Source organism: Marmota flaviventris, chromosome 4 (assembly GCF_047511675.1).
Source record: "Marmota flaviventris isolate mMarFla1 chromosome 4, mMarFla1.hap1, whole genome shotgun sequence".
Lineage (NCBI taxonomy): Eukaryota > Metazoa > Chordata > Mammalia > Rodentia > Sciuridae > Marmota > Marmota flaviventris.
In genome coordinates, this window is record NC_092501.1 from 139,792,084 (window position 1) to 139,811,287 (window position 19,204).

At 38.8% G+C, this 19,204-nt stretch overlaps 1 protein-coding gene across 8 annotated transcripts in view; it reads right to left on the minus strand.

The window, feature by feature from the left end:
* Positions 1–19,204, minus strand: part of Fry (FRY microtubule binding protein) — a 402,948-nt gene that overhangs the window by 173,517 nt on the left and 210,227 nt on the right. For all 8 annotated transcript variants that reach the window (XM_071611568.1, XM_071611569.1, XM_071611564.1 and 5 more), the window contains one exon: positions 14,029–14,228. In XM_071611568.1, coding sequence (XP_071467669.1) covers positions 14,029–14,148 — 120 coding nt within the window. In that variant the 5' untranslated portion in view covers positions 14,149–14,228. The remainder of the gene's footprint in view (positions 1–14,028; positions 14,229–19,204) is intronic.

Here is a 19,204-nt window from a genome sequence, read left to right on the forward strand (position 1 = left end):
ACCTTTCGGGGTTCTTTCTCTTAACATAAATTCTAAAAAAGAGGGGCAGGAGGAAACCATCAACTTCCACCTCAATCCCCAGACAATTTCAGTGTGAACCAGCTACAGTTCGCTTCATAGCCTTTTCCTATCAGGTGTCTCTGTACCTTTAAGAGGAAAGATGGCCATGCAGGACAGGTCACAGGCAGCTGGAGGTCTAGGGAGAGTCCTGTGGAGGTTTCACTTGAGAAAACCAGAGAACTTGGGTTCAAAGACTCAACCGAACAACATACCAAGCAGTAACGCTTCCCCTAACATTATGTAGGCCTTACATTCAGTTTCCTGGAAGCTTCCATGTGTAACCAGAAAGTTGTATTATAGAAAACAGGGGGAAAAATTATAAAGAGTAATTGCCCTTGTCTCCTAAAAAACAAAAAGCTTAACATTATTCATAATAGGCAATTTAGAGGAAAACTTTTAATTTAATGGTGGTGTGGCTATAAAAACAACCAAGTTAAAACAACAATAACATCAACAAAACAACCAACCATTAGACTTCACAAGTCTTGAGACTACAAGTGCTTTTGATTAAGAGAATATGTTTATGCATAACCAACTGAAGGCTTTGAATGCCATCAGCAGTGAAAATTTATACACTTCTGGTCTGAGTAGTTAGAATTTTAGAACAGAATTTTAGAACCAAACCACTACAGTTAGGATCTTTCTTCTTCACTGGATTAGGGCAGGATGCTGAGGGATCTGCTGCCCTGTCCCATGGTGATGGTGTCCCCAGGGGAGAGGGCTGTAAAATGCCACTTAAACATTTTATCCAGAACTATTAGCTCCCAGCAGCCGACACCCTGCTTCAGTCTGAACCAAAGAAAGCTGGAGCTCAAAATATTTTCATGTGTGTCATATTTCTTTCTTCATATAAAAAAGTGCCAGCTTTAACTCGACTTTGGAGACATGTCCAATAAGCCTGAGGACACATGGTTCTGAATATTGACCTTTCACCTCAAACGACTCCCCCATGAGGGGGAGGGGGCAGTCAGGGGTGCAGAGATGTGCACAGTCTTGAAGACACACATAACTCTGGTCGTTTTGACTACATGTTTAAATCACTGAACTTCTGGGGGAAGACTGTGCCCCTGTGATGCCTACCTCAGACTGTCCCTAGAGAAAAAGAGATGTCACTCCATGACTTCCTGACCAGGTTTCTAGTAAGAATTGATGCGCAATAGTTAAAACCCTCAGAGCTCTGTGGAAGGACTTGTAGAAACTGATAAAACTATTTCCCTTTTATTCCATTTAGTCAATAAAACGAGTGTCCATAAGCAAAACAATATATGCTGATGTTTTTTACCCAAAACATTTAGGAAAAAAACTCAAGCTCAAGAGAATGATACAGAAAGGGTTTCAGAGAAGTCAAAGGTGCCAGCAGGTCAGATGCCACGCAGGATTCTATGATACGGAACATGAAGGTAGATCCAAATCCATTACACTTTTTTGGCACTTTTGCTTCTACACTAGAAACACTTGAGTTAACCTGTCCTATTTGCAGCTGGCTTTGCTCATTTCAGAGGAGCCTATTTCTCTGCCAAATTTAACAGTCCCAAGTACAAATCCATTATCTGAACAGTGGAGGGGAATGTTCAATTAAATTTGGCTACAAAGTTCATCTTCATTTTAATTGGATAAAGAGCAGCTTCTCTCAACCTTCACTCCTTTCATTTCTGTGGTTCGTTCTATTTTGTTGGTATTTTCCATTTCCTGGGTCTCAATTTACTCCTCCATCTGTGCATGCTACTATGGACACCAAGTGGATGTTCAGTACATGAGAACAAACCTGTTGCTGCCTCTTTGGGGACCTTGTCCCACAGCCAGCTCCTCACATCTCTTGTATTCCATCTCCCGTTCTCTCCTGTCTATTTTCCCAGCTACCAACATCCTTAAACCCAGCTCTCCTTGGTGCCTCCCTGGCTCCATAGCTAACTCTGGCTGCGTTTCCTTTCTACCCTCTTCTCGTATCCAGTTGTCCAATCAGTGGTCTCCCTCTGACTTCCCTTCTTCCCTCAACCACTGCATCTAGCTTTTCTCTCTCTTTACACTAAAAATAGAGACCCTAGAGACCCCAGTCATCTTCCAAATGGCACATCTGGTGGCCATTCTTCAGTACTTTTTTCCCTCGAGTTTCAGCGCATGCCACACTATTGACCACTCCCTTCTTTCCACTAGAATCACCCCATCTCCCTCCAGGATTCCTGCTCCTCTACACATTCTTTCTCTGTGGCCTTCACAGGTTAGTGTTACAGTTCAGATAGAGGTGTCTCCCAAAAGTTCATGTGACAATGCCTGGGAGTCTCCCAAAAGCTCATGACAATGCCTGAGAGTTTAGAGTGAAATGACTGGGTTATGAGAACCGTAGCCTGAGAAGTGAACTAATCCATGATGGGATTAACTGAATAGTAACTGTAGGCAGGCCAGGTGTGGCTGGAGGAGGATGGTCTCTGGGAGTATGCCTTTGGGGTATATAATGTGTCCTTATTTGAGCTGAGCTCTGTTTCCTGGTGCCAAGTCCCTAGCTGCTTTCTTCCACTACACCCTTCCTTCCGCCATGATGTTCTGCTTCACCTCAAGCCCTGAGAAATGGAACCTGCTGTCTATGGACTGAGACCTCTTTAACTGTGAGCCCCAAATAAGCTTTTCCTCCTCTAACTGTTCCTGTCAGGCCTTTTTGGTCACAGTGGTGAAGAAGCTGACTAAAACAGCTACTCTTTCTCCTTAAATGTTTGCCTTCCCCAGGGCTGAATCACCTTGGGAAAGCCTCCTTGAACCTTCCGACCTACCTCCCTTTAGCATGGGTAATAACAACCTAGGAATTGAGTAGAAATTTCCAAAGACATCAGGAAACATCAAATGGAATACTGTTTTTTTAAGACATCTTTAAAGTAAAAATGTACTAGATATATAAGTAAGCAACAATAAAGGTACCTAATAAAACATAAGTCTTATTATTGATCCGTGGGCATCAAAACTCGCACTAGTTAAAATCATTACAATACTACAGTACAAATTACTGCTGCCTAAAATTTCACTGATGACTTTGAGGAATGTCAAAATGCAAAATGTTATGTGAAAACAGCAATATTATATCACAGTATTCATAAGGAAGGAGCCTTCACGACTCAGTACTATGCCATTATTTTTATTTTTATTTACTTTTTTCCTGGTGCTGGTAACAGAACCCAGGGCTTTGCACATGAAAGGCAAGTTCTCCACGGCACAGTCCTATGCCATTATTATGGAATGCATCTTTGTTGGCATTTTCAGTCACTATAAAACATGATGATGTACTTTCAAAGAATCTCTTATTTGTTAAAAATGATATCCCTGTAAATGGTGAAAAGAAACACATAAGCAGAACGAATTACAATGACAATATCTTGGAAAATAGCCTTTGCCTGGTTTTATATTCCCCAAAGAGAAAAGTCTGATAATCTTATAATGTCACTGGACATAAAAATTATGGCCTTACACACGGGCGGATGAAATACTACTTTATGTGAAGTGAAAAGTCCTTTGTTGTTTTCTTTTTCTTTACTCCAGAATACTTTTCACAAGATATATGTGCTATACAGTTCAATCAGACTCTGGGGCTTCACTAAATTACACTAAGTAGCTGAAAAGATCCATTTAGGAGCACAAAAGAAACATTTTTCATCTATGATTCTAAGGATATTTATAATGAGGAAAACAAACTTTGGGTTGGACTGTTCACAGAAAAAAAAAAGAAAGGTTTTTTTGAGTTTTTGAGCTCATCTAAAAGACCACTACATCCAGCCACTAAATGGAACCTTCCAATGGTTATCTCTGGTTTTAGCCATTAGCAATGCTTTGTTTCTGGGTTAGGGTGAGCTTCCGTGTTTCTGGTGAATATTTTTATAGATTAAATAAGGGAGGTACCAGGCTGAGCTGCCTGGCTAAGAAACAGCTATTTTCAAAGGTATTTGTTTATTTATAGATTTAAAATAAGGTAGTACTTTATCAAGTGTGATATAAACACTCCCCTTCTGGCCAGCACTGTTTCTTAGGCTCCTCTCTGGACATCTGGACTTTGATTGCTATCACTATACTCACAAGGAAGCTAAATCTAGAATTTATTTTTATTCTCTTTATGTTTTCCTTACTAGGTTTGTTGAACTAATAGAAGCCTCTATTTCAAGAGGGGTTTGACCAGAAAGACTAGCTGTTTGTCCTTCTGGGAAACTGACTTGAGGTCACAGCAAGGGGAGAAATGAAGGTGGTGCTTCTGTGTTTACACATCCTTAGTCAACAGACATGTAATGTTTGCTTAGTGTAGGATGACGGGCACATATGATGTGCCAGGTTGTCAACCCGGGCATGATGAAATATTATAGGAAATATACTATGGCAAAGGTTAATGAGTGGTTATAAAGCAATGAACAAGATTAATTATAGTCAATTTTATGACAATCCACCATATAAAGACCCAAACTTAGAGGCAGTAATTCTGTTATTCAGTATAGCAGAAGTTCTGAATTCACAAATTCCTTAAATATTAGAAACGGTTCTAGGTAAAAGCACCCAATATTTGCTGGTATCTAGAAGTCTGCAGACCAGACAGGGACCTCAGGGGTGAAAGGCAAGACTATGGCTGCATGTTTAATCTCTATATGGTCCAGACGTGACAAACAGCTTTTTTATATACTTTATTTTGTCTTATTATTTTAGTACCAGGACCTGTGCATGCTAGGCAAGCAAGCACTCTACCACTTAGCTATATCCCTAGCCAAAAAGGTCTTTAATAACTTCAAACAGAGTGTAACCTAACCTGGGTCTGCTACCTCTTGTTCTATATGATCTAAGAGATGCTGGTGTGAGCTTTCCACTTGCAAAAGCTTTGCTTACTTAGAGCCACAATTAAATTCATCAGAGATGCTGCAACCGCTTGTCTTATGTAGTTTGTTGATGGTGGGCCACCCGTTTCACTCTTTGGCACAGGGTCCTACTTAATATCAGGTGAATTGCAGAACTGTCCTGCTGCGAGCTCTAACATCAGCATCCAAGAGGAGCAACCACCTGAGACCAGGGCCAGGGGCAGAGGTATGTTAATAGGCATTACTGCCCAAACCTGGAACAACATTAGCATGCGGTAATGCTGTCATTGGTTAATTGCTCAGTCTTTCAGTGCTGGTACCAGCTGGCTATGACTGGTGTTCATACAGGTTCAGTCTTAAGTCATGACATATTTCATTACAGATTCAAGCAGTGTGTTGCAATAGAATTTGGCATTCTAGAAATTCTAGATTCTTCAAAGCCTTTGGCCCCCCGAATAATAGCTTGTGTTACTTCTACTTTACTTTTAGTCTTATTTTAAAACAGAAATTCCCTTCATTGTTTCTTTCATGTCAGCTAGACGACATTGTGTAATTTTTAAACCTCCAATCCAGCATGACATAGCATCTTTAAGAATTATTACCTTGTTCTCCATCCCCCACCTGTGCTCCAAACTCAGCACCGGGACAATATCTAAATGACCCTGCCTGGTCTTGTCCATGAGGCATTTTGCAAGCAGGGTTATCCAGGCCCAAACAATTACAATAATGAAAACCCCATTTCTGTAGCATATTTCTTCATAAAAGTGCTTTTAAATTCCTGAATATCAGAAGATGAGCATCTCTCTCCCTCTCTCTCTTTCTTTCTATCTATCTATCTACCTACCTACTTATCTCAATCTGCTGAAGAACAAGAAGAAAACTAAGTGTGTTGTCTTTGGAAATCATGTAGATCTTTCCCTTTGTCCAGGTTTCAAAGTCAAAAGAGAACAAATTACTCTCTTTCTCTTCTTTGTCAGGAGAGTTAGAATTTCTTCTTGCCACTAATATTTTATGTTCAGATTATTGATTCAGATGGGATTCCTGGCCTAATCCCCAGTTTGGCTCCCACTGCAGCTCCATGCAGGAACAGTGGAAGATTAAACCAAAGTAGATTCAATAAGCCATGACTTACAAAATCATCAGTGCAAGAGTTAATAGTTCCATTTGTTAGATATATGAGAGATAAAACTGGCTGCCTGGCTGCTATCATTTTATAGATGTAAAAACAATGATGGATCACATCTAAGTGATTTTGCAAGAAGTACAGGCTGGTGGAAAGCCTGGGATGAAAAGTCGCATTTCTTGCATATCAAACAAGTTACAGGAAGGGGGATAGACAAAAAGAGGCAATCTGAGAAGAATTGAAAAGTCTTGAAATTTTCTGAACTTTCTTTACTTAGTTTCACATTTTGGGACAGCTGACCTTTCAGTGTGGCCTAGAAATCTGCTATTGCTACTTGTCTTTGAGACCCCTAACCTTAAGAACTTTTGAAATCTCCCCTTTAAATGTCAGTGAAAATCGTCAAAGTTGGACTCACCTCAAATGCTGGTTTCCCTGCTTGGATCCTCATTGTTTATACCTTGGTGAGCCTCAGATACTTTGCTGGAAATAGTTAGGTGGAGGTGCTGCCCTCCTTGTGTATTTTTGTTTGTTTCTGTCACATCCTAAAGCATAAGCACCCAGAGGACCCCAACTGAGCCTGCTAGTAGCTTTGGCTATACCTCTGTTGGTGACATGGCTGAGCTCAGGCAAGCATCCAACAGTATTGGTGAATGCCATGGCAGACAGCCAATTGTCCTGCTCAAGCCTCTCTACTGTTGGAGTGAACACAAAGACAGGAAGCACCAGGCTGACTTTGAAAGAAATATACCAGAAGATTGGGTTACTTGATCCCAGCTCCCTAATGAGGATGATGGTGGTGGTGGTGATGATGAAGATGACTGAGCACCTTGCATGTGCTCAGGATCACATGGGGCACTCCACACACATTCCCTCTGAACGCTCAATCACCCTGTGAACTAGGTACTGTTCCTTCCATTCTGCAAATAAGAAAAAAGGGAAGCTACTGGTGCTCAATGCCCGAGACACTAAAGAGAATCAGGATTCAAATCTGGATCAGTCTCAAAATTTTTTTTTTGTCTTTAACCTTATTTATTCTTGTTCATTCAATCCACAAAGTCAAAACTGATGAAAGCTTTTGCATTTTGAAAAGCTGGAGTCTTATTCTTGAAGAGTTTATTAAGAAGCTAATGGCCTGTGACTACAGTGACTGATGCTATTAAATAGAGACTTGCTGATAATGACTGTATTCTGAGAGATTGTGTCTGACCCGTAAGAGTCAACCTGACTCTCCATTTTTTGCTGGAGTGAGCTTGTGGGGCAGGTGCCCATATCAAGTAATGAAGTATCCTTAGATGCCTCCAAGACATGAGGCTGTGAATCTATGTCTCATGTACTCAGCACATTGTAGGGCATTCAGCTGCCAAGTACAAAGGATAGAACAAAATCCTTATTGGTATAGAGATATAGAGATTGGCAGGATGACCTTTGGAAACACATGGGTTAATACAAAGACATTCCTTTCATGTTGCTACATTAATGTTTCATTCATTCAATCATAAAAAATTTTTCATTCTTTCTTTCAAAAAAATTTACTGTGTACTGTATGATTGTCCCAAATGTGGAAACATGGTGTGTGTGAGCACGCATGCATGTGTATGTGTGTGGCAAGATGCAGCAGACACAAGTATTGTCCCCAAATAACTTATAAGATAATACCGTATTTTTTTTTACTTAAAAAATTGTTGCCCCCAACCCAAAAATACATTTTATACTATGGTCTAGTTTACATACATTTAACTGAAATTTTCATAAAACAATATTTACCCTAAAAATCTATGTCCTCTGCTATTTTCGGTCCTAGTCTTTTCTAATTCCTGTAATTCAATGAACACAGAATAGTTTGCTTGAGAGAATGATATGGTTGTTCTGAGGAAAGAGAGATTTAAAGGCATATGGGAGTTTGAGTAGATATGGGCAAGACTCAAGAGACCAGGGAAGAAATTTTAAAAAATTTAAAAAAAGAAGAAATTAACACCAAAAACTTTTACAGACAAGGAAGTATATCAGGTAGGCTGAGCAGCTAAGATGCATTCTAGGGAGAGGGTTTGGCACACATAAGCATGATGGCAGTCAAGAAACATGGTACATGGAGGATGTATGCTAGGCTGTGTCTAAAAGTGAAAACGTGAAATAAAGGTTTCTAACAAAAAATGTAAGGAACAGGGTTGTACTAGGATTTATTAGATGGAATCAGAGGGGGAATTGGTTACAAACCCCGCACTGTTCCTTTTATTAACCCCGGGGACATCCCATCTTGCCATGGGAACACCTGCTTACACCAGAGTCTCAGAGGACCACCCTGGCTTTATCTGCATGAGGAGTAAATCAAGAATTCTGCAGAAGTGTAGGCAGGATGATGGATTAGGCAAAAATAAGGAAGAGCAGGAAGGCAAAGTGGCAGCTCAGGAGGCTGTTTTTCTCACCATCCTGAAGGTGTTTTTGTGGTCTATATGGAGAAAGCTGTGGGCCTTGAGGGCTGGGATGTTGGACAAATCAGATGTTTTACAATAAACAGTGAACCAGTCGGGGAAAAAAAAAGTCTACACACTGATCTAGGAAGATGAAAAGCTATTCCAGTGGGTTCTAGGTTAAAACAACCAACCAACCAAACAAACAAGTCACACCTAAGAATTTGAAACCACAAAACACAGTTTTATGTGAGCTGGGGGCTTACATTTGCATTATATACTAGTATAGAACTTTCTAAGCCAAGAAAGCAATATATATCTGGCTCTAGATAGCAATAACTTTAGGGCCACAAAAAGGAGCAAAAGCAGAAAAAAAGGTGAAGAAAGACTCCTATATAATGACTGCAAGTGAAACTCATAGAAATATAAGCTCCACTAAAAAATTGGTATGGAAATTTGCAATGTATATAAAAAACAATCTACCACTATCAAAAGTTATCAGATACAACAGACAGAAGTTATAGGCCCCAAACACTGATATAATAGAACAATAATATAAACAAAGACAGAAAAATCTATGTTTAGGTGACTGAAGACATAAAATAAAGTTGTATACTTAAGAAAGGAAAATACAAAATGGGAGGAAAAACATGCCAAAGACATTCTAAAAAAGGCCCAAACAGCACCCCTAGGAATGAAAAATGAGGTGGTCAAAATTAAAATTCTCCATGGGAATGATAAGCAACAAATTAGAAATGGCTCAAGAGAGCATTCATGAATTGAAAGATAGATCTGAAAAAATTACTTGGAATATCATAGATAAAAGAAGAAGTATAACATGAAAAGGTTCAAAATACATCTACTAGGAGTGCCAGAAAGAGAGAATGGGGTAATGGATAAATGGATAAATGGCATATTAATACACTTAATAGTTAAGAATTTTCTAGAATTGATGGAAGATATAAATCCTTAATTCAAACTCAAGAAACATAAGAGTCCCACTCAAGAAATAAAAACAAATTCCCATCCAATGCAGTGTAGTGAAAGACTGGAACACCAAAAACATAAAAGCAGAGAAAGACATCATCTGTGAACAAATAATAAATCAACTGCAGACTTTTCAATGGCAATGATAGAAGTAACAGAGTATAATATAACTTCAAAAGTCTAGAAGGAGAATGAATGTGAACCTAGAATTCCATTCCCAGAGGACCACTGCTGATAAATGAGGGGGAAATAGGACATTGAGATGAACAAGTCTGAGTTATTTATCACCCACTGAGTCTTTCTGTATTTTTTATTTTGAAATAAAAATAACTTTAAACAGGCATAAATAACTCATTTAGCTTGTTTAGAATATTTTGCTTGGGAAAGGTGAAATAATGGTGACGGAGCAAGAGCAAAGGATATCAAATATCCCCAAGAGGCAAAAAGAAAAGAAGAAAATGAAAAAGAAAATTATTGACTTACTCATAAATATTAATGAATATGACCTGAATGTCTTTTGGGTACAAAGAACAATATGGCTGAACAAGTAAAAGATGTTCACAAATACACTTATTTAAAAAAAAATCTAAAATTTTCTTTTGCTAGGATATTTTTATTTGTCACCCCCCGCCCCATCAAAGTTAGCTATTTGGGTAACTTTATTTATTTGACATAAATAAAACTTTAAACTTTAACGTAATGTAATGTAGAACCTATTGTACACAGTCTGTTAAACTGGTATGGGATTCTTAGTCATGTAAAATTGAAAAATACAGATTCCTATGTAGTATTCCAAATAATAAAGCTATACTTCCAAATTTTTGAAAATTTTCTTTGCTGCTTAAAGTTTTAGTTATGTTAAGGTTAATGGAATACAATTTTGTGATTTGATACAAACACATATGAGTTCAGAGTTCTAATGGATTCAACATCTTTCTTTCTTCCTTTTTTTTGGTAGGGGGATTACTGGGGATTGAACCCAGGGGCACTTAATAACTGAGCCACAGCCCCATCCCTATTTATATTTTATTTAGAGACAGGGTCTTGCTAAGTTGCTTAGGGCCTCACTAAGTTGCTGAGGCTGGCTTTGAATTTGAGATCCTCCTGCCTCAGCCTCCCATACTGCTGGGATTATAGGCGTGTACCATGTTGCCCAGCAATTCAGTCTTTCTAAATGAGGTGATAAATAGGAGAATACTTTTATTAGAATTCCCCTATTAGAGTATGTACTCTACATAACATAAAAAATAATACCTCTTGGGATGGTGGTATAGCTCGATGGTAAAACACTCGCCTATCATGCATAAGACCCTGGATTTCATCTCCAGCACCGCATAAAACAACAATAGCAATGAACAAACAACAAATAAAAACAAAGAATCCTTCTTGCTGTGACTGCAGAACAAAAATGCCAAGTGCACATTTATACTTTTCGAATCAAATAACAAAACAAGATACAGAATCCATTATGGTCACTCTCCTATAAGGAAGCAAGTATAAGGACAAAAAATTACTAAGCAATTTTCAACAGACAAGAAATGGATAGGGCACAGAAATTTATATCTGTGCCAAAATACACAAGGGGAATAAATAGCTTCTTTCTATAAAAAGCAACAATACCAAAAATTGATTGCATATATTTCTTCAGGTAAAAACTCCAAGCCATCAGCACCTACCAGCTCTCCGACTAGGCACCCAAGGACAACTGTCTGATGAAGAAGTCTTGTGCTTTTTTAAAAAATTCCGTCCCCTTCCGTTTTTCTCATTTGGGAATACTTCGGTTGCTCATGTAAAGGAACACAGAGCCTACCTCTAATTAGAAGAATGCTGGGGCACATCTGAGTTTCTCAGGCCTAATGCTTACTCAGACAAGAAAAGAGGCCATGTAGACAAATTCAGAGCTGAGTAAAGAAGAAAAAGTTAAACCCAATTCATGTCACATCAGGAATCCTTAAAGGACAGTGTTTGAACTATTGTTCTGGAAATATGGATGGCTCAAAAAAAAAAGAATCTCTCTCAGCTATTGTACATACTTCTCAGTTCCTGGGGAAAAGTCACCAGGATGCTCAGTTTCTAAGACCCTTAACTTGCCATTTTCACCCTTCTCTGATGTTGAGTGAAATTAATCCTCATTGTGCCTTCCTCCCTGGGCTCCTCCATATGCTATGGACCCCAAGGCAACTTTCCTCCCTCCACCGGGGAGCAGTCCCAGCTTCCTAGGCAGCCAAACTTGCTGTGGATCAACATTGTTCTGGGCAACAGGAATTGAGAACTTGACTTGGCTAACTCAGATCACAGAAGAGCTTTGTGTTGGTCTATAAGGTGAGTGAAGATATCTTTATGTGAAGATGTTCCTGCAGAGACTGGCAACAGAGTGCACTTACTGCAGGTCAGAGTTAAGCTCCGACTTTATCCATCAATAAGGTGTGACCTTAAGCAATTACTTAACCCTCTCTGTGCCAACTTTTCCCATATGTAAATGGCAAAAGACCTCAGGTCATTGTAAAGATAATAAGTGAAGCACAACCTGGCACACAGTAAGTACAACATAAATATTATTTACTACTAGTAGTTAGAGTAGTAGAAATATAAAAACATAAGAGGCTTGCAAAAAAGGTGCTGCTCTTTAAGTAATTTAAATTGTAAAAACAAGAAATGTTTCCATAATAATAGAAATTCAATAAATGATTAGAATTTTATGAAAAGAATGTATAAAAATGAGCTCCAATGATCTAATAAAAACTTTAAAGTGCAAAATTTATAATTTCCAGGTAAACACACTTAACACATGAACTTGAATTTTGACTACCAAACTGTCAACAGTGACTCTTACAAGTCATTTTTAACAAATGATGTTGTGCTTCATCTACAACCTATTTCCAGAGATGATGCTGTGGGCTGAATAATATTGCTCTTGATCATTTTAAGCTATGATTCTACAGAACAAACTCAGAGTATCTTCTCATGGCTCCAGTATCCTCACAGGAGGCACAAAGCCCTTCATAGGAACAGCTGCGTCACTAGGAATTCCTTTCCTTCTCTCCTATTGTGTGTGGCCACGCCAAGATCAGAAAACAAGTAATCTGAATCTACCAATTGCACTTTCTTCCTTCCTGAGTGTCCTTTCATGATTTCGCAGTCCTCAGAGCCCTGTTAAAGCAATTAACATAAGGCTGACCCAGGCCTTATTTTCCAACAGAAGCATCTGCAAAGACACTGACGCCCAAGGACATCATCTGTCTAATTAGGAACCTAAAGGTGAGTGAGTCAAGAATTTCCTATCTTCCAACTATCAGAAACTAAAGTGAGGTTTCACAACTGCTTGACAAAACACGAACTCTGACAATACAGTTCGGAGAACCTTATGTTCTCAAGCTGGAAGTCCAGACAGCCACTTGAAAAGCAATGATTTTTCCCCCTCATTTATTTTAAAAATATGGTGAGGGTCTGGGGTCATAGCTCAGTGGTAGAGCACTTGCCTTGCATGTGTGAGGCATTGAGTTTGATTCTCAGTACTGCATATAAATAAAATAAAGGCACATTGACAACAACAACAACAACAAATTTTAAAAAGCATGGTGAAAATTTTTGCCTTCAGCATATAAACATAACAGAGACTCTGAACACAGTTTTCTATAATTAATACTCTTCTTAGATTATGTTTATAGTCCTGAATGCAGCAGTGAAGTGGGCTACTGAATTTGATTTACTGAAGATCACTTTAAAAATTCTCTACACTCAAATTTTTTTCCTTTAACCCATTAAGTCCCCAAGTCTTCAGTTCCATGAGTGTTTCAACAAAATTGACACAGGTGCACTAAAATAGGTTGGAAATTATAACCTAGAGCTTATGTATCTTTTATAATCCTTTATGTATATTTTTAAGTATATATGGAAGTGTACATATACAAATTTTTCAAATGCTTTAATCCTTCACCTATTATTTTTCTTAAAAGAATAGAACTATAAAAATATAATATTTATTTCAAAGTAACCATGTGTGTGTGGTATTTGTTGCTCAGCTTAAGTTTTTATGTGTTCTACATTTTGGACAATGGAACAAAATGAGTTAAATTAGGAAACCTAACTAAGACTTTGATAATTACCTATATCACCTGTGATTAAAAGGGGGAAAAACAGTTTTTTAAAGTAAAAGGATATGAATCATATTAAAAATGTAGCACTTAATATTATAACTTATTAGAACACAAATCTATTCTTTGCCAGAATGGCAAAATCTGGTAAACAGCCATCCTTCCTTATCTGTGGGGGCGGGGGGCGGATTGGTTCCAGGATCCCCTTTGGATATAAAAATCTGCAGATGTTCAAGTCCCTGTATAAAATGATGTACTATTTGCATCTAATCTGGACATATCATCCTATATACTTTAAATAATCTCTAGATGACTTATAATACCTAATATAATGCAAATGATACGTAAGTAGTTGTTAAACTGCATTGTTCGTGACCAACAAAATATTAAGCACATTCAGTACAGATGCAATTTTTCCCCCCAAGCCTCTGATCTGAGTTTGGTTAAATCCTGGATGTGAAACCCGCAGACACAGAGGACTGACTACATCCGTGTACAGATGAAGTTTAAAAGAGGCAGGTTTAATGGCACAGACTCACCAGTGGCTCTGCCATAATGATGCGGATTTTGCGTTCGGCCTGAGTGGTGAAGTTGACAAACAAGCTCTTGAGGACATATTCTCCTGGTTTGCTGTCAGGGTCCACGTTGATGGGTAACATGGTTGGCGGCCCTTTCTCCCTGTGTGTGCCTGAAGCAGGTGGAACCGGAGGCTTGATGTAGCCGTTGCCAACTGGAGAAGCTGAAAAACAGAATGGATGTTCTTACCGGCTGAAAATAATATCATAAATATTCAGGCGGGGTGTGTACAATCATAAATATAAGGATATGAATCATATTAAAAATGTAGCACTTAATATTACAACTTGGCACTGTTATTTAGAAATGGTGATAAAATTTACTTTTATGATATCAGGCTTGCATTACCACAGATTTGACAATCTAAAAAATTCTTTTGGTTACCAGACAGATACAGCTGATGAATTCTGTAATCTATAAGATGCTTTTGGTTTCTTTTTTAGAAGCCAGGAAAATGGACTGAGAAAATTTATATGGGAGAAAAAGTGATTTCTTGTCCAAGTTTTTCTAATGGCAGGAGCTCTCTGTCTTCTGCGCTTTAGCAGAATAATGGAAAAGATTTTGGGGTCATAGCTTCTAGAAGTCTCCAAGATCCAGTTGGCTATTGCTCTCAAAAGGGAGGTACCTTTAGAAAGCCTCAGGCAGTGCTATTCATGCCATCCAAAGGATGAACTTAAATTTTCACTCCCATCACCCTTGGCTCAAGTTGGGATGCCTTGCTTAGGGGTGTGTGTGTGTGTGTGTGTGTGTGTGTGTTGGGGGAATATACACACACACACACACACACATATAAAAATATATGAAAGACATAATAGGTATTCGTGTTTTGTCATATATACATACATGTATCTGTTTTCATATATATATGAAATTTATTTTTTTAACAGTGCTGGGCCTGCAGAATACCAGTCAAGCACTCTACCACTGAGCCACAACCCCAACACTTGTCCTTTATAAAATGTGTAAATTCCCTACTTGGATCAGATCTTGAACAGGGGCAGCAATCAGGGCTCCTAGTGAGTAATAGTCTCTGCTCAGAATGCAGATTTCATGTCTCTGTTCTTTATGTTCAATTCCAGCATGCACCCAGCCAAATACTTCTGATGAAGTTAGGCATCAATATCCAATGAGAGAAATGTAAGAACAAATGTACTTAGGATAGACATTAGGAATGCTAAGGACAGGATAATGACAAAGTAGACTTTCAAAGGCAGCATTCAGTTTCAGATGACTGGGTACAGAGATTAAGGAAAAGAGTCATGAGAAAAGTGAATTTCCAGTTTGGAGGTGGGTTTAATTATCAACAGAATGGTGGTGTCATTGATAATGAAGAAGAAAACAAGATCCTACATGAAAGCTGAATATTCATAACGACAAATGAATGCAAGTGTTTTCTTGCTTTGGATCCAAAGCCCAATTCTGAGAAAGCCACACAAATGTTTTATTTTATTGAATTTACAAGCATATATCCAATTGCACATTGATGATTCTCCCTCATTTTTCCTACCCCATCTGCTCCAATTCATTTTTCCTGTTCAGGGGTTCCTTATATCTCAGGAGGTCTTTCCAGATCTCAGCTACTACCACACCATAAGAATATGGCTTCTCAAGTTAGAACGATAAAATAAAATAAAATGTGTTGTAAAGTTTTTCTTTTCACCTCCCTATTCCTTTTTAGCCATTTCCTCGTCTCAGCCTTTGGAAATCTATGTCAAGATTATAACAGCAGCTAACTTTATTCCATCTACTTTCCATACCCAACCGGTCTCTTTCTTACATGGCTTCCGTCACAACTTTTATCTATTTACAACTTTCAATAGCTCCCAGTTATCTTCATCAAGCCTCAAACACACTGGCCTCAAGGCCTTTAGTAGTTTGCCTCCCTGCATCAAAGACCCATTGAAACCCTGACTGTCCAGGGAGCACACTATTCTTACGTACATTTTCCCTTCTTTCTTTCCTACTGCTGCCATCCCTCTCTGCCCGTCTAATCTTCTTCTTTTACAATTGGTCAAGTGGTTTGCCTAGGATTGGCCCCTATAATTGAGTCATAAAATCTTTTTAGCTGTATCCCTGAAAATTCCCTAACAAGACAGCTTGCCAGATGTAATATGCTGTCCTTCAGTGTCCATGGGGGATTGAATCCAGGATGCCCTGGTGACACCAGAATCTAAGAAGGATCAACTCCCTTACGTAAAACATGCAGTATTTATATAAAACCTAGGCACATTCTCCCATATGCTTTAAATCAGCTCTGGGTGACTTAAAATACCTAGTGCAATATAAATGCTATGTAAAGCGTTGCTACATGGTACAATGATAAGCAACAGAAAGCTGCATGTGCTCAGTAGAGATGTAATATTTTTAATCCAAGATTGGCTGAATCCACAGATGTGGAACCTGTGGATGTAGAGAGCTGACTACACAGAGGTCTTTGCACAGATAATTCTCAATAAATCTTAAATCACTAACTAAACATAGCTTCTTACTTCATTTGTATATGTCTAAGAGTGATTCATGGGGTGGGAGATACATTAGGAGAATCAGTAATGTCACAGTCTCTAAAGAACAGGGCATACTATTTGTGACATAAGAGTCATTAAAAGCACCACAAGCAGCTTATGGAAAGATACTATTTATTCTAAAGGGGCCTGTGTGAAGTCAGGTGACAAAAATAAAGTGCTGCCCACCCTTCTCCCCTGCCTCCCACTCTCAATGCAGGGACCCTGTAGAAGCAGGACGCCTCCCCAACTCCAAATTACAGAGGTACATCATAGCCCCATAAGCATCTTCCTATAAGCCGGGCATCGAGCCACAGAACTGGAGACTGTAACATAAACCTAAAATGTCCACTTGGAGTACAACTTCTTACTATCTTTGGTTTTCCAGAGTTGAAACCACTTCTAGATGGCAGCAATAATTGAGTTGATGTAAAATACAATTGGGAGACCCGATCCATAATTACAAGACTCCTGGGACAAAATGTCATAACTCTAGTGAGGATTTTCATGACAGTGACCTCTGGCAGTCCTCCTGCAAAGTCATATTTTGAACCTGATAGCTGAAATCCAGACACAAGAATACCTTTCAGATAAATCTTCCGTATAAAAGGCCAAAGTACCAATTCATTGCTATCATAAAAAAACATTATCCACCTGTATTTCAAAGCCAGATGTCTTTGTGAGTACAAAAGTCTGTGCGCATAGTTCCCGAGTGAGCTGGAACTATCCCAGTGCAGCTGGGTCTCAAGCCAGGCACAGCAGAATCAAAGTGATGGCACCCTTCCCTCCGAGTCCCACGCAGATGGGCTTGGGAAGATGGAGACACAGAGAAAGTGTGATGGAGTGAGAGTCCTTGAACTGCATCCACTCCCAAGTTTCAGTAACCCCTCTTTCTCTCACCACAATTAATTCCTAATAAATCCTACCCTTAGCCGGCATAATTTTCAAAAGGAAACATGACATAGTACCTGTCAATAACTTACTTATTTGGTGACGATCTATTTGAGAACTAGGAAATTCAGGTGCCCTAATCATCAAAACTGAGCCACAAAGTCCACCCTCGTCTAAACATCACCATTAGGAAAAAAAAAAAAAAAACAACCAAAAATCATTAGGCCCTCCCTTGGGACCTCTAACTCCAATCATTTGTCTAATTTCTAAGGTCACGATAGTCTGGAAGCAGAAAATTATAAGGGAAGGGTGTAACTTCCTACAGGTAGAAACTCAAGCAACCCAGGAAGGAAAAGATGAAAAGGAAATGTCATCATCCAGAAAGTCACCAGAGGAAACTGCCTGAACCTGATGGCCTCACGGGTTTGGATGGCTGCTGGCTCCATCAGGCACACGGTCATGATTAATATTCATGATGGATGGTGACTCTGATTCCCTGTACAGACAGGTAAGGTAAGGAAGGGGAAAGATAAAAGTACAAAAGGTATAAACTTACTGTCCCCAGGAATCCAGCTCTCAAGAATTCAACCTCTTTCTTCCTAGATCCAAATTTTAACTAAAATTTATATTTGATTGAAAAATAAAACCAAATAAAATAAGACATGGATGCAGGAACAGCCATACTTCTGCTCCACTTTTGAGCTTTGCAAATGCAGGCTGTGATGGTTGGAAGTCTTCTCCTCTCTACCCGGGATGCTGTCCTTCCTTTCAACCCAACTTGGCAAGCAAATGCTCCCAGCCTTCAGGGTTGGGGTCAATATTCCTGCCTCCAACTGTCATTGTAGGGTCTCTGGTTTCCACAGTCACCCTACTGTTCCAAGAGGACAGGATCAGTTTCCTGTACCATAGGGTCTCTTGAAATATGGATCCCTCACAGTGAAAGTGTCCTGGCAGGTCATTTACATCACACCTTCTCCTTCTAAAAATTTGTTGAAGGAACAGTTTTTAATTTGTTGTTTTAAAAACCTCTCCCACTTAAATTTATTGCACATGAGGATTTTTATCTATTTTATTTCTGTTTAATTGGGATAAAGTACACATAACAGAATTCATCATCTTAGCTATATTGAAGGGTTCAGCTCAAAAGCATCCATGCAATGAATTTTTTAGCTTCGACTCCATCTCACTTCATTCCTGTTTCCTTCTTCATTCCATTTTTCAATTTTCACCTAATAGCTCAAGATGCCTAGAAATGAATGTTCCTGGTATGGGGCTGAGGTGGGTGGAAAGGAAGGACACAATTTTCACACATTAATTAGGTCTCTAGTTACGTATCCCTTTCAAAATTTCCTTTCTCTGTTTTCTTATTTACATTTTAATCTTGGACTTTCTCTCCATTACATTCTGTTGTTTTGTTAATGTTCTTCTTCTTCTTCCTTTTTATTTGATTAATATCTTTTATTATTTTTATTCCAAATTTTGTTCCCACTTGTCTTTTTCTGAATTGTTTTAGATATTTTCCCTTTTTTACCGGGTCTCCACATTTTCTATCAAGCAGGATCTACTCCTTTATCTACACAAAGTTGGTTTAGGCTCTATTCTTTTCCTCTTTATTAGCTCTATTTTTGGCCACAGGTGATGACCTCTGAACGTGACTCCATTTCCCCCCAATTTCACTGATTAAAAGCTTCACTTGCAGGCTGCCTGCTCTCAGGTCCCTGGTACAGTTTCCCTAAGTTACCCCCAT